The sequence below is a fragment of the Egretta garzetta genome, unplaced genomic scaffold (genome assembly GCF_000687185.1).
Source record: "Egretta garzetta isolate BGI_Z169 unplaced genomic scaffold, ASM68718v1 scaffold745, whole genome shotgun sequence".
Taxonomy (NCBI): Eukaryota; Metazoa; Chordata; class Aves; order Pelecaniformes; family Ardeidae; genus Egretta; species Egretta garzetta.
This window is the reverse complement of record NW_009259678.1, coordinates 135,413-150,572: the sequence shown is the minus strand read 5'-3', so window position 1 is coordinate 150,572 and position 15,160 is coordinate 135,413. Positions and strand designations below refer to the sequence as shown.

General features: G+C 42.2%; 1 protein-coding gene across 1 annotated transcript; it reads left to right on the top strand.

Moving 5' to 3' along the window:
• The first annotated feature begins 459 nt into the window (after positions 1 to 459).
• MEIOC (meiosis specific with coiled-coil domain) lies at positions 460 to 15,158 on the top strand. Its single transcript, XM_035893990.1, has 7 exons — positions 460 to 516; positions 1,786 to 1,943; positions 2,071 to 2,175; positions 3,684 to 5,541; positions 6,939 to 7,073; positions 11,020 to 11,200; positions 14,568 to 15,158. Exons 1-7 carry the CDS (start codon positions 475 to 477, stop codon positions 14,789 to 14,791), a joined length of 2,703 nt encoding a protein of 900 aa, XP_035749883.1. The 5' UTR covers positions 460 to 474; the 3' UTR covers positions 14,792 to 15,158.
• Positions 15,159 to 15,160: the final 2 nt, after the last annotated feature.

The following is a 15,160-nucleotide window of genomic DNA, read 5'->3' as shown; positions in this document are numbered from 1 at the left end:
TCAAGTGATGAGCAGAAGGCGAGATGATGCCTCTACTGCTGTTGGTGAAAGGGATGATAATGCTGCTTCTGTGGCTGATGCTCTGTGGCAGTTCGGCCCTTCAGCAGCTCAGCATAACTGGAGAGGACATGGATTTCCTCTTCACCTGCACCTCCTCTGTCTCTAAACACCTTGTGAATTGCTTGTGGTTTGCTGGGTTCAGCTTGTCTCTAAGGATAGCTGCAAAAGTGTTCCAACATCAATATGTAGAACTAACTGCCTGAAAACTCAGGTGAGTGGAATCCACAGGTAAATTAAAGTGTTAAAGAAGTCCATGTTGGTATAAAAATCTACAACGCTCAGTCTATTTAATGTCCTTCTACCACTTTTTTGTTTCCTTGTCTTGCATAGCCTACAGTTGCGTTCAGAGGTGGCAGTCACTGCTGGAGCAGCACAGAAGCTGGCGGGAGGTTGACTGATGCATTCAGTAGCGTAATGACAGGCTCTGGCTCACTGTATGGTTGCTACAAATCACAGGTTCATTTGGTTATAAATGACTTTTTTTTTTTTTTTCATACTGTGTAAAAGCTCGGTTTGCTTGTAAACAAAATGGTGAAAAATATTTCTAATACAGTTGCTTATACTGGTGAACATAAATCACTGTGTTTGATTTATTCGTAATAAATCTCCATCATAGTAGTGGTCATCAGAAAGGATGGTGACTTTTTTTTAATACAGTCACAGATGAAGGAATACATGGTGTTTACTAAAACAGAAGAACAAAGAACAATGTGAAATACTGTTACCATAAACAATTGTAGACAAGGTGAGAAGCAAATGTCTATTTTTAGGAAAACTGAGAAGGAGAAGCTTAGGTATTGCAGCAGATATTTCTATACCATGCCATAGTCATGGAGTCTAATTGTTTGTGTAAAGCAGCCTGTGGAGCAGGGGGTTCTTAGTCTGAGCAGTAGAAAATGCCAGGGCAGTTAAGTATATCAGATGTTTCTCTTAATTTTGCCTTTCACAGCTGTAAATTTCCACTGAGGTAAAAAGCTCAAACAAATGAATGAAAACTCATTCCCCATACCTTCAATAATAGACCTATCACTTACTCTCTCTGAGACTCCTTTGGCTTTGTGCTTCTGTGTTCTTAACTCCAGCAACTGGGCATTCTTCTTTACTTACAGAAGTATTTTACAGACATGGGGAACTGAGATGTGAAGCAGAGAGACGTGCCCGTAGCTAGGCAGAAAGCCTTACTGGGAATAAAACCTGGCTTTGTGTGCCGCTTTCTGTAGCTGCTAGACTACTTTGTTCTGTAAAGGAGTATATCGTGTATCTTAATATTAAACCCTGTGAAAACACCATTAATTTTTTCACTTACTAAGAGCTACAAAAGCATATTGTGTTTAAAACAAACATGCAATTGCTCCTTTTCACCTGACCTTAGTAGAAGACTTTCTCTAGAAAAGAATTGGCTGCAAGTTTTCTTCAGTAGCTTAAACAACCTGTAATGACTGGGGGGGAGGGACTATGTCCTGACTCCTGTCAGTGATCATCTATTAGAAACGAGTGCAAGCGTTTTAGGCTGACATGGCCTGAAATTTTTACTCTAATGTGTATATGTGCTGCGCGGTGGTCACCTGCAGAAGTTACCTGTAGCATGATGTCAAAAAGTAGGTGGCTTGCTTGCTTCTCATTCTCTGGCTACTCCAAGGGTGAACTCAGTTACAACTGCATAAAATGATGAAATTTGATGTGTTTCATATTAAAATCTGTGCTTTTATCATACATCAAATACAGAATGAAGAAAACACAGAGCTACCTCCGACCTACAGTTCTTCCCTTTCAACAGCAGAGTACTCTGGACCTGTGGACTCTTCCCTCTTATATGCACCGTGGTCTACCTATGGAGATGATGCAAAGCAGCCTGCTGCCTCCCAGATTAGTGTGAAGTCCAGGTAGTCATTTCTGACAGAGAGAGAATGTGTATGTTGAAGGAGTAGAAGGATTATTGTTTGTTTAATTTAGCTTATTACGTATTTTGAATGAAGTAATTCTTTTAATTAATATAGAATTCGTTTTCAGGGTTCAACCTGAAAGGAATGATTATGGCAGTGAAACAGATTTATATGGACTTGTGTCCAACATCTTGGAAGAACAAGATAAATCACAGCCATATTGTGCTGAGGGGTGAGTGTGTTGCCATGCAAGTGCTGCTGGCGTTCTCTTCCTCTGACAAAAGCTACCCTCACTGATCTCAGTATCCATGTTCTGTTAGTCATCTCTGCATCTGCTGCTGGCAAGTCCTCACGCTCTTCACAGTTTCTCTTCCTTCCCCATAATCTTCTAATATTTTGCTTGTGATACTTGAAAGCTTTTCTCTGGCTACTCAGGTTACATGGTAGCTTCTGGCTTTCCGGTATTTACAGAACTTTTTAATTGTCATTTCTTTACATAAGTGCTTAACAAGCATTTTGGAGTACCATATTCAAATAAATATCTTTGAATATGTGCCTTGGCCTATTTTTTTTAGTTGAATACAAACTTCAGGTTTCTTTCTTAATTAATTTCAATTCACAGAAAGAATACATAAAATCATATTCTTTCACACTTTCCTGAACTGGCAGGAAGGAAGAATTCCATGCAAAACAAATATTTCCTGATGTTAGGGCTACCTGAGCAATATTTGCATATCTAAATGATAGATTTATTCTGTCTGTATTCTAGCATCAGAAGAAACCATTAGACAGTCATCATAACTTGACACAGAAAGATTCAGATCCAGCATCCCCAAGATATTTGGAGAGCTCATGGTCTTTTGCCTGAATCTGAGTATTCTAGGTCTAAGGGACAGGAAAGGGAGCCCAGTTCTCAAGGTTCCCAAGACAGGCACCACTCTTCCTTCTGTCTTCTCCCAAAATTCCAGTGATTTCTGTGGGCTGAGTTATGTGGCTGAAGTGAGGGAAAACTTTAGAGAGAGTCAGTCTTGATAAAAAGATAATTTAGTAATTCTTTTGCTTCAGATAGTTAAGATTGGATTCGTTTTAAGTACTGCCAAATTTGGCTGTGACTGTGATGACTTCCAGGCACAATTCCATTTTTTACTTCATCTCTTTGCAGCTTTCCTTCACAGGCAGTGATTGTCCTGTGTTAACTCATGGTAATTAGTGGAAGGAAAGGAAATGTGCTGAGATGCTTATTCTTGATTTACCTGCAGGAAGCAGTGTAAGCCAGTGTAAAACACAGGCGATTCTGAAGCAATAAGCAAGATGATACAGAGAAGCGTTTTGTCTGGAGCACTAGGACACGGCTTTGAAAGGTTGTGGGTAGTTTGGGAAGTGTGGTTATCTTAACTTCTTGTTTAACCAGGAGTATTTTAGTGGTGACAGGTAGTAAATCACTTGATGGGATTGACTGAACATACTTTGGTATGTACACATCGCTTGCAGCCTGAAGGCATTGTATGTGGCTCCTAGGGTTCATGGGTGGGTTTAGGCAAACCCAAATTGGTTTTCTCATCTAGTTAAGGGAAACTGCAAAGATGACAGTAGCGGATAGAAGTTGGAGTAAGACATCATTGAATCACTCAAGAGAAATGGCTGGGGGGAGAATTGGGGTTTTAAACCTGTTTCTGCATTTGGGGATGGAAGAGGAGCACCGCAGATCAGAATCTAATGCTGTATTTCTTGTTTTTCAAGGAGTTGTTCTTCCAACTTGAAGTCAGTATGGCCCATGAATGCAGCCAGAATTGTAGACCACCATGACCTGTTGCCAGAAACGAAAAGACCAGTTGTTGGAGCTGCCTCACAACAGGGTTTTTATAGTAGCGAATCCATATCTGCTGCTGAAAAACAGTACTTGCAAAGTGGTAATCTTGCATCACAGCAAAAAGTAGACGAATGTTATCACGGGTTTACTGGCGTAGACCTTGAAGAGCAGTGCTTATACCCTTCTAGGAATGATCATGCCAACTGTTGCAACATGCAGACTAATGAGAATATTAAGACAACATCCATGTATCAGAACTATCCATACATAAAAAACACCTTTACGCCCCAAGTTGGGTATTCAGAAGTAATCAAAGACTCAGGAGCTGATGCTTATCCTTATGGAAGGGAGAAGATGTGCCCCAAAGGAGCAGATACGCAGTTGCACCAGAAGCGGGCAGAAACATTTCTTCCACAGTTTCACAGATACAATGAAATCTCAGATTATAGTAGATACACTGAACATTCTCATGCTAATAAAGCAAAGTCTAACAAGAGCACCAATTGTAGCCTCCAAGAAAATAAAAAGTTAGTAAATGGAACCATTGAGGCATCATCTCTGGACACAGAGCCCTATACTAAATTATTTCAAGTTAAATCAGGAACTCAGAAAAAAATAGAAGACACGATTTCAGATCAGCAAAACTTTACATTTCCCAAGGGTGTAGGACTTATATCAGAAAAGCAATTTGCAAATGAAGCTTCATTCTGCACCGATTTTGGGCAAAAATTTGAATATGGACTAAAATCTTTTGCAACTTGTCCAGGGAATAGTGACTGTGTAAATGGTGTAGAAAAGCAGCAGTTTTCCAAGCCTGATCTTCAGAATTCTGAATACTGTAAATCACTTCCATTGTTACCAAACTCAGCAAACCCTTCCGCCGGTGCCAGTGTAAGGCCAGCTTGGATGAACATTCAAACTAAAACTGCTGCTTCTGTCCCATTTCAGAATCCAGGTCCTTTGTTGAAACCGAATAATCATTTACCTGCTTTTCCAAAAAGTTCCAGTCATTCTAATGACTTTTTTCAGTTATCTTCAAATTTCCCTTTAAACAGTAATTTATTTCACAAGTACTGTCAAGATAATCCTTCATTTTTTTCAAGTCTTGATTTTGGTTATAACACCGCAGAACGGGCTCGGTCTGCTGCTTGCGTGGAAGCACTGGTGAAGAGCGGAGAAGAGAATCTCATTGAGTATTTAAGTGAAAAGAAACTAAAGCAGCCAAACGGATTCTGTGACAATTATTCAGCTCAGCAGTTTGGGATCATTGAAAATGTGAACAAACACCGTTTCCAGTTGAAGGCACAGAGTGAGCATTATGATCTGGAAGGACAAAAACACGCAGATGGGTTGTTGCCGAACATGTACCAAGACATAATGGAGTCTCAGGGTCAGTTTAACCTCAGGCAGGGGAACGGGGACAGTAACGCCATCAATCCTGCAACTTGCCTACAGGCTCCGAGCTTTTCCAACAGTTGCATGATGGGCGACTTCAGACGTAGTCAGCAGTTTGGTTCAAGTGCGTTCCCTTTGAGATCAGCTCGCCTGTTTGGCCGTTCCATTGTCCCTCTGATGGAGTCTCACGACTTGTTCTCCCGCGATGATTTAAAACACTTCTACCCTTATTTAAATGATAAGATGTATGGTGATAGTTCTTTTTCTGGTTTCATACCAGCATTTGGATTTCAAAGGCAAGTTAAAACCCGTAGTGGGCGTGCCAGCGAACTTCATGTTAGACTAGAAGAATGTTATGAACAGTGGAGAGCTTTGGAGAAAGAAAGAAAGAAGGTAAATAAAACAAAAAACACCCCAAACCTGAATTAACACGCTGTATCACAGATTTGATGTAGATCTCTTCCTACTCAGTCTGGTTAGAGAAGATGGGCAATTCTCACTGTTAGGAGTTGAAATGCTTATAGGACTTCAAAGTTAGAAAGAGTTTGCTTCCCTGTGAATTACTTTTTGTTCTTTCAATGAGTTGTTCTCACCTCCTGTTGCCCTGAATTTTTAAACCTAAGATGTATTTGAAGGGGCTCTTTTCCCCTCTCCCTAGAAATGGAGGCTGAGGAAAGGGTAGTATTAAAACACTTAAGCTGAAAGATTCAGGTAGTTCTGTATGAAGCCCTACCTAACGCAATTGCCCTTTTTGGTTATCAGTGGAAGTGCTCCAGGCTACCCTCATGGAATGTAAAAGCTGTCTTAATTCCAGCGGTTTAGCCTGCATTGAAATTCAAAAGTGATCTGGAGCTGTGACTTTGAGAGGGAAACTTGGCCAAACGTTATACCGTAATGGTAGGGCCAAGCCATTTGGATGCCGGCTTCTCTGTAGAAGCTCTGGTGTGCTGGTCCACCAAAAGAAACTGCATCGTGGGGGGATGTATGCAGGGGTGTTTTGCCAAAGTGTTTCCTGACAAAAAACAGTTGTTGCTTTGACCAGACGGGTTAGAGAGTGAGCCTGACTCAAGGCGGGGAGGTTGAGGTCTAGGCTTGCATGGACAAGTGCAGAAGAGAAAGAGTTGACACTTGCATGGCGGGGGGATGTGGCGGAGAAAATTAAGCTGCAGCTTTATGTGGACCACCACAAGACAATCTAAAAAATGCAATTTTAGAACAGATTTAGCCAGCTATGTGTTGTTACAGGTGTTCCAGAGTGGTGTAACAATGCGGTGAGAGCAAGTGAAATTTGAAGTCTTGCAGTCAGGTTTCAAAGTAAAGTAATTTTCTGATGGCTGAATACAATATGATTTCATTTTAACAAAACAAAAAAATCTTTCTGTAGTTTGACTAATCTGTACAAAATTTAACTTACTTGCTGACTGAAACAATTTAGTTTTGTGGATGAGGTCCACACCTGTTTGCTCATTCTTATTTGCAGGCAAAATTAGAACAGGCTGTAGTCAGAGTGTGAGAAGGCATAGTGCTTCTGAAACACATTATGTTGGCATAATTACTTTAGTTTAACTGCTTTGAGTAAAGCTGTTGTTCACTTAAAAACAGATGATTGTCTTACCAAATGGTTAAATCCCAAATGCCTGAATCCTCATTATCTGCTTTTAAAGGAAAAAAAAAAAACAAACCAACCCTCAGGGAAAGAACTTGTATAGCTGGTATTTTTTCTTGTTTCTGTAATAAAGCACACTCTGCAGCTTACATTCTTAGGGAGTTATTCTTTTGTTTTCCTGCAGACTGAATCAGCTCTTGCTAAGAATTTCCAAGTGAAAAAGGTTTCCAGTGCTAACAACACTCCCATTCCAAGGCTGACATCAAACCCATCAACAGTTGATCGCTTAATTGTGGATCAGCTACGTGAACAAGCCAGAGTGAGTTGTAGGACTGAAACAAAAAATCTATTGAATTTATCACACAGAACTTAGAGTACAGTATAAGATACATAAGATGATCAGAGCAGCTTTTCCCAAAATAGCATGCCCAATGCTATACAGGGAATAATATTTCAGCAGTCTCTGCTAGAACTTCTACAGCTCCAGGTTCACTGCTGCTGTTTCCAGGGAACCCGCTGAGTAGCTGAGGCTCACGTTTATGTGCATGCATGCCAGGAGGATGTGTCTTCTTGTGCAAGAGCGTGCATGAGAAGCCAGAATCCAGTCATGTAGCCTAACTGCTTGCATAGCTCTAAGATGTGCCAGACTCTTGAGCTTTTCTGTCCTGAGCAACTCAGTAGAGAAATGTTCGCTATAGATCTTGTAGATGCTGTATTAGAGTAAGTATTTGTGGGGAAAAAAACAAGTTTAATTAATGATTGTAAGACTTTGATATATATTTGCTTGAAAGGCTTCTATTTTTTTTTAATGCAGAATGGTTATTTGCTGCAACTTCAGCCTGATTTTCTACACAGCTAGTTTGCTTCTTAAGCCGAACAGCCACAACTGTAGGGCAAGCATGACTGGTGTCTTTTGAGCTGCCTGTGGCTCTGCAGCCAAATGATGGTGCCAGTGTGCAAGGACCATGCTTCTTTGTGAGGCAGCAGCCTGCACAGAGCTCTGCAAGGGAGACAGAGTGAGGAGGCGAGCACAAGCAGAGCTGCTCTGTGCTGCCAGCAGAACAGCAAGGGCCTGATCTGCCTCTTCAGAGGCTGAGGGGCCAGAGCCAGGATGCTCATGCTACAGAAGGAAGAGAAATGTGGGCTGAAAGCGCAGAGCCGAAGCCTGTCCCTGTGAGGGGATGTGGGATTAAAGGCAGCAGCTGCTGTTCTGAGGAATGCTGGTGCTTGGAGGAACCAGTACTGCTGAGCTCAGCCGCTCCCAGGGCAGCAGTGGTAAGCAGCAGCCTTTGCTACCAGTCTCACATAGGTGAAATAAGCCATGGAGCCATGTCTGCTCACTGCCTGCTGAAGTCTGTATTGTGCAGCTGCCTGGTTTTGTTCATACAGCTGAGTAGAGTACAGCGACAGATGTGTTGGTAGGCTTAGCATATGCTTTTTAGCATACACTTTTTAAACTACTGTTTTATGAACCCCAAAAGGAACTGCATTAGGAAATTTCCACTTTCAGAAGGCTTGCCTGTCCTTGTTGTATTACTTTAAAACTGCATCTATAAAAGGACTTAATCTTCTCCAGCCATTTGAGGAACCAAGCTTCAGGGTGTGGAGCCTCACTTCTTAGGCAGCAACTGAAAAGTAGTTTCAAGAATCCTTAAACGCACTGTGGGGCTGTGGAACCTAATATCAAGAAGCTTAGTCATGGCTGAAGAGAAACACTGGTATGAAGAGAAACACTGGTACAAAGGTTCACATGGAGGTTGAGGTGGCTGAATCTGGGATTAACTCTTCGTAGTGCGGAGTATCTAGTTAAGCCCTCTTGGTGGTCACGCGCTCTACTTTGGTTTTCTCATCTGAGACTTCCACTTGCAGTTGCTTTCATTCCAGACTGAAACGTAGCTGATGGAGCGGTGATGGTAGCTTCTTTCATGATGTCATTAGTAGCTATTAAAACCACCTAATATTCAGAGAGCAAACTTTAAACCAGGATCTCCTCTCTACAGGGTGTATCTCATCTCCCATGTGTCTGGGGAGATGTAAATCCACAGCTCTGTTGTGACTGGAGAATGCCATAGTCACCCCACTGTGGGATACTCTGAGGCTGGAGATTCAGCTTGTCCTGTTGAAGCTCTTCTATCGCAGACTGGTGATGATTTTTGCTGGAAAAGGGAAATACCATCTTATTTCTACTAGTGAGGCTATCTGTATGGGCTGGGGAAAGCATTACAGTCCCTGTTCCAAATACATTGTTTTGTGAAGAACAGTCATCAAAGTTGGGCCTGAAATGTCAGTCCATATCCCGCAATGTGTGTTCACCTCTGGACTTCAGGGTCCGTGGCTCTGCTGGACCCTGCCACTCCAGCAGACAGCCTCAGCATTGCTGTTGGCTTGCTGCTTTTCCCAGAGAAGGATCTGAATTACTTGGCAAGCCCTGTGAGAGTCAAAAGGGATCAGTTGTGCTTTGCAAGAGAAGAGCAGGTTTAGTTAATGCCTCTGAGTCATGAGTGGAAGGAAGCGTCTCTTGAGAGGGCAGGACAAACTTCTGAAAAACCTGAAGGGTTGGGAAAGCAGGCCTTTGAGACTTCAGTGCTTCCTGTTGGGTTGCTGTGGCAGCCCAGCCTTGCTGACTTCTATGGGCTTTGCTTTTAGACACCTGGCACTTCTCCCAGGCTTAGTGTAAAGACCATAGGCATTTAACTGTCAGCTGTGGATCCCATTGGATGATGATGTGGTACCTGAAAACCAGGTCTTCGGAACGTAAGTCGTTTTGTGGATGTGGCTGTACTATTAAGTAAGACTGGGAAATGACTGCCAGGTTCATCTTTATTTCACCTGTTTATGTAATCCTACTGTGCAAATCCTTAAAATCTGACTTTGGAAGCAAATCTAGTGATTTTCAAACGATCTTACCTACTTTAGTTTCCTGCCCTAGTGACTGATTCCTCAGTTGTTGACATGAAGTTCTCCCTTCGCTTTTTTTTTTTAAACTCTCAGTTTCCTTACAAATGTGAAATGTCATTTTTTGAGTTTACTGGTTGTTGCTGCTGTCACAGTAACTTGCACAGTTTATTCCTGCCTATGTTTCCCCTCTCCCCGCCCTCCCAGGCTTTCACCAGATCTAAGGGAGAGCAGGGCAAGTCTGGCAGTGGGAGCTTGCTCCTTCTTCTCTCCTGAGCCTGGTGGCAAGGAGTGACTGCTCTGTTCTGCTGCTGTGGATGCTGTTGCCAAAATCACTGTCTTGGCCAGCAGCCTGCTCTGAGGATACTTGGGGCAGGTTGGGCAAATTGTCCTGATTCAAATTCCTTTGTTAACCACCCTTTCTTAGGGTTTAAAAACTCTACTACAGTCTTTTTCCTAGAGAAGCCTACAGTCTTTCTGCTGCAAGGAAACATCAAGAACTTTGCTTTGCACTGTGCTCCCAGACCTTCTGTTTCTTATTTTTAACCTGTGGATAATCATGAGGCTTCTTTATAGGGTGTGAAGTATAGCCATTGCCCCGTAAACACTGCAATTCTGGAATTTTTAGGTTTATCTCTTTCTGCAGACTAGTAACAGGTTCTTCACTGGTTTGTGAACCCCACTTGAGGAATTGTTCACCAAGGGGTAATTCATAGTAACATGACTGTTGTACGATAAGGAAGACAACAAAGACGCAGATTTTCAACTAACTAATCAAAACAGAACGATTTTTGGGTGGTTGCGCTCAATATTCTGTGAAAGAGCTCCTGAAAGTCAGCCTTTGCATGTGGTTCTACAGTGGCTTTAGCCAATCCCCACTGAGGCTGTTGCTTTCCCATGTTGCCCATTGCTTTGCATTGGCACAGCACAAGGAGATCACCTGGCTGAGAACCCACCAGTCTCTGCAGGAGTGGTTTTCAACCCGGGTAATTGCAGCAACACTGATGGAAGGGAGGACCATAGCGGTCTGGTCTTGATTCAGAGGAATGCATGTTGTCATGGAACCACCTCCTGTTATACAGTTGTCTTAAAGTTACGTATATCTGTTATTAACTACTATGCTGAGTGTCCTAATATTTGGGTATTTTAGCTTTGCTGTTGCGCTGTGCACACCCAGATATTCTGTAGCTTCAGTTTTGGAGAAGAAGAAATCCTAGGTAAGAATATAACTACTTCAACTGTAACTTTATGAAGTGTTCTCAAAAGAAAATAATGGCTATTGTTAATCTGTTCTTCCGAATCTAGTTAATTTTCTTGTAAGTCTAGATGAATATCATTTGAACTCCTGTAACATGTAAAATGTTCATTAGGTTGTGACATTACTGGGAAAAATGGAGCGCCTTCGCAGTTCTCCCCTTCATGCTAACATTTCTACTGCTCTTGATAAACATCTGGAGGTAATTCATGTAGTGCAGTCACGTAGAAAAGATGAAATTGTAAATGCTTCAAATCGACAGAGGCAAGGAGCTCCCAGATGCCAAGATGACAGAGGTATAACTATGCTTACGTACTTCTATAAGGTAGCTGAAAAATTCTGCACATATTGCAAGTCTATAAAAAATAAGTGTGAGGGGGTTTGTATTAAAGTTTTAATTTCTTTTTCAGAGTCTAGGGCTTTGAGAAGGGCAGACACTGGGGGATTTAGATGATGGTTTTGAGAGGACACTAAAACTGGGGTTTAGAGATAAATGGGTTAAATCAGTTTGGAGTGCAGTGATTCAACTAATAAACTAGCAAGTAATGAAAAGGCAGTGGGGGTTTTTTTGTAATGCAGTTTGGGATTAGAGATAATATTAAGCTATTGCCTCTTTCTTCCCCGTGTCCCTCATCATATTCCTGTTCCCGTCACCCCTCTAGCCTTGGCTGTATTTCTACATAGACCTTCCTTGGTATCTCCATGCTGAATCTGTGCAGAGACCAAGATGGCCTTGTGTTGTGAATGGATTTCCTCTCCAAGAATGTTCTGTTGTGGATCGACATAAAAGACAAATCATATTTTGGATGGATACACAAAAATATATGGGTCAGAATGCTTTTATTCTTAATGGTGTCCAAACTACGCAGAATATTCAGCTTCATCTTTCACTAGTGCACAGGCAGAATGGCAGATTCCCTTCTCTCTTAGGGGTGAGGCAGAATAATTTTCTGCTACCTGCGATGCTCTGACCCATGGCTTTGTGTTGGAAGCTTTCTTACGTTTCTGAGAGTCCTCTGTTCACTTCCTGCCTCTCTTTCCACAACTGAATTAGATGGATTATTTTACTTTGGGGTGTCCTGTCACGCAGTTCTGTCATTCTTGAGTTTACTTCAAAAGTTACGCTATAGCGATTTTTCTTTTCACCTGTTCACTGTCATTCTTGTTTCTCTTACCTTGATTGAAGATTACCTGACTTGTAAAGATGAAGGGTGGTTTTGGGTGTTTAAGCCCATGGAAATAATTGGAATGGGCTTTACTTGGTGTTACTTCTTAACCAGATCAGTTAGTTCTTTGGAACAGAGTAGTTTGGAAAAGAGGAGCTGTCAGACGTCGAGATCTGCTTCCTGGTGCAGCTGCTTTGAGGAGAAAGAAGTGGGCTTTGCACAGTGGGATCTGATTGCTTCACTAGAAGGGTTGCACGTTCTTTGTCTACCTCTTATCCTCCATACTGCCTCACTCCAAGATCTATTAGCCTGTGGTGGCAACTGAGCAGGATTTTTCAAATGGTAAATTATTGAATGTAGTAACTGGATTTGCTGCATGTCTGGGAAAGCCTTGAGGAAAATGCCTGAAGCTGTGCATCTTCTCTCTTTGGCAGAGCGTTCTTGTTAACAGTTTAGTTTTGTTTGAGAAGAGGTCTTCCCCAGCTCAACCCTGTTTCCACAGCTCCTTTGTTCCATCTGATCTTAAGTATCTATCTTATCAGGCAGGACCCATCTATTGTGTCCTGTTCCAGGAAGTTTGATTTAAACAAAATTCATACGTGAGCCATGGTAGTCTCTTCTCCCAGCTCCCCCACTTCAGCTGCAACACAGCTTTGCTTCAGTGGGAAGCAGATCGACCTGAGCCGCCTCATATCAGTTGTATTCATGCACAACATGGATCTGAAAAATTCTACTAATACACACTGAAGCTGTAGAACTGTATGAGGTATTTGGCAGTTGTTTCTAAATGTTTTTGACTGCTTAATGAAGTTGTGGAAGAAATTGCAATGATCAGGAAAAGGGGGTTACGGAGTGCCATCCATCACCCAGAACAACCATCAAGCCTTTCAGAGCTGTCTGACCGTTCCTCTGCTTTGAGGTTGCCCTAGATTTAGTTCTCAATATCTTTCAGAAGGGTATAGATGTTACAGATCATTTTCTGAAGGGAGGAAAGACCTTTTTCATATCTGTAACTCATTGGCATTCAGTCAAAAACTTTCAAACAAGTCTTCCCTATTACTCTGGGATTTTTCCTTCTTTCCTGCTAGTGACCCAAACACCAACCCTATCTTACAGCTTCGAGACGTGCATTTATGTGAGTGTCCCTTGTTTATTAGCTCCTTCTAGGCAGTCCAGATGACACCATTCTGGGATCTCTTCTTGATTACACAAAGCTTGGGGTGGAAATTGGAATTTTGAAAGTAAAAGACCTGATAATCACGTCCTCGCACTCTGTAGTCTGTCCTCTATTTATCTGGAGTTATCCCTCCAAATGCTACCTTCTAAAATTCCTTGGATGGCTGATGCTTGTGTTGGCTGAGTTACCTAAATCAATTTTCTGTACTGCCCCTGCTTAGCAATGGAAGCTGTAGAGGAATCTGTGGTTGCTCTGTGCAGAAGGGAGGAGGGAGGTCTCAGAATGGGTTTCACAGCTCAGGAAGTGAGCACCAGGCAAGCTGGTGAAGCAGGAAAGTGAGGGGATAAGGTTAAGCCTTGAAATTCTGCCCGTTTTTGAGGCACCCCCAGTGCTGCCAGGAGGGGGAGTGCTTTCACCTGGAACAGCAAATCCAAGAATCCTGGTTGAAGGTAGGTGCCAGGTTTTTGCAATAAAGTGAAACTGTGGTCATGCTTACTGAGTGTGAGTGCTTGGAAGACAGGACTGACTTAAAGTCTTCTGCTCCTTCCAAACCCCATGGAAGCGTTTGAGCAGGGAGGCAAGTGCACACGTGCTTTCTGTGCCACCCAGCATACAGTGCGGTGTGACCCAGCTCCAGGAAGAGCGAGTGCACACCTACCCCAAAATAACGAGCAAGTTCTGGCTGAAAACTGGTGCCTAGAAGAGGGTATCAAATTTGTTTCCTCACACACAGGCTGGAATTAAAACCAAAGTGTTACCTATGCATTAAGACATCGCTGTCAAATAAACGGACCACTCCACCACCTTACTCTTTATTTCGAAGTGGTGGGGTTTGACAGGTTTTTGCAGAACATGATCTGTGCGCTTTAATAAAATGCCATAAATGAGCTATTCCTTCACCTGCCTTAATAAGGTGGGCAAGGGATCCACTTTGTGGATCTGGAGGGGTTGCTGTGAGCATTCAGCAATGAGCTCACACAGGACGGGGTCAGAGGTGCCTTTAGCATGTGTGTGCATGGAACACTTAAAAAACCAGAGCTGAGCATAAGGCTTCAGGTGCTCCTGATAATAGGTGACAGCTAGGTGGGAGCTTTAACAAAATCACTACCTAAACTCCATATACTCTTTGTTTGAGGGCCTAAAAATCACTACTTTCTTAGATTCAACTTTTACAACCTTAAAAAGAGACAGACACAAAATTGGTCACTAAAAAGAGCCTAAAAAGTTTTGCTGGTTTTGACATTGCCAGAATGAATTAATCCCAAATAGTGCTTGCTGATGAGCTGTGTACTAGAGTAAAACGCCCTTTCCTCCCTGCAGATGTGTTTGCTCTTGCTTTGGCAATTAAAGAGATGAGTGTAGTAACACGTAAAGCACGTACAACCCTCTGGTGCGCGCTCCAGATGACCCTACCGAAATCTTCAGCTGGAAAACTGGATCCAGAGAAAGCTGTCTGGGAGACGGTGCAACCTGAAGAAAAAGTGTGCGAAAACATGAACAGCTGCAGCACCCTAAGTCAGAGGGCTGAAGTAAGCAAAAACTAACGGAATACCAGTTGCATACAAAAATACACTCTGCAGTCTGTATGTATGAGAGGCGATAGGCTAATTATTTTTAATTATTTGTAAAGTTTGAACTACTAATACTCGTATTTAAAGCTGTGTCTTGACGAGAAGTTGAATTGGCTTTAAGGGCTCTTGGGTTCTACTTAAACTGTTAATGTTACAGGCAGCGTCAGAATATTGTAAAGCCGAACTGGTGAATGTTAACTTAAAAAATAATCAGACTAATTAATTAACAGCCAAGATATTATTTAACTTCTGCAGGTGAACCCTGGTGTACAACTCTTTTAGTTTTGCTTTAGGAAACAGGTTTTAAAATAATGATTCTTAAAGACTGTAGTCTTAATGGGG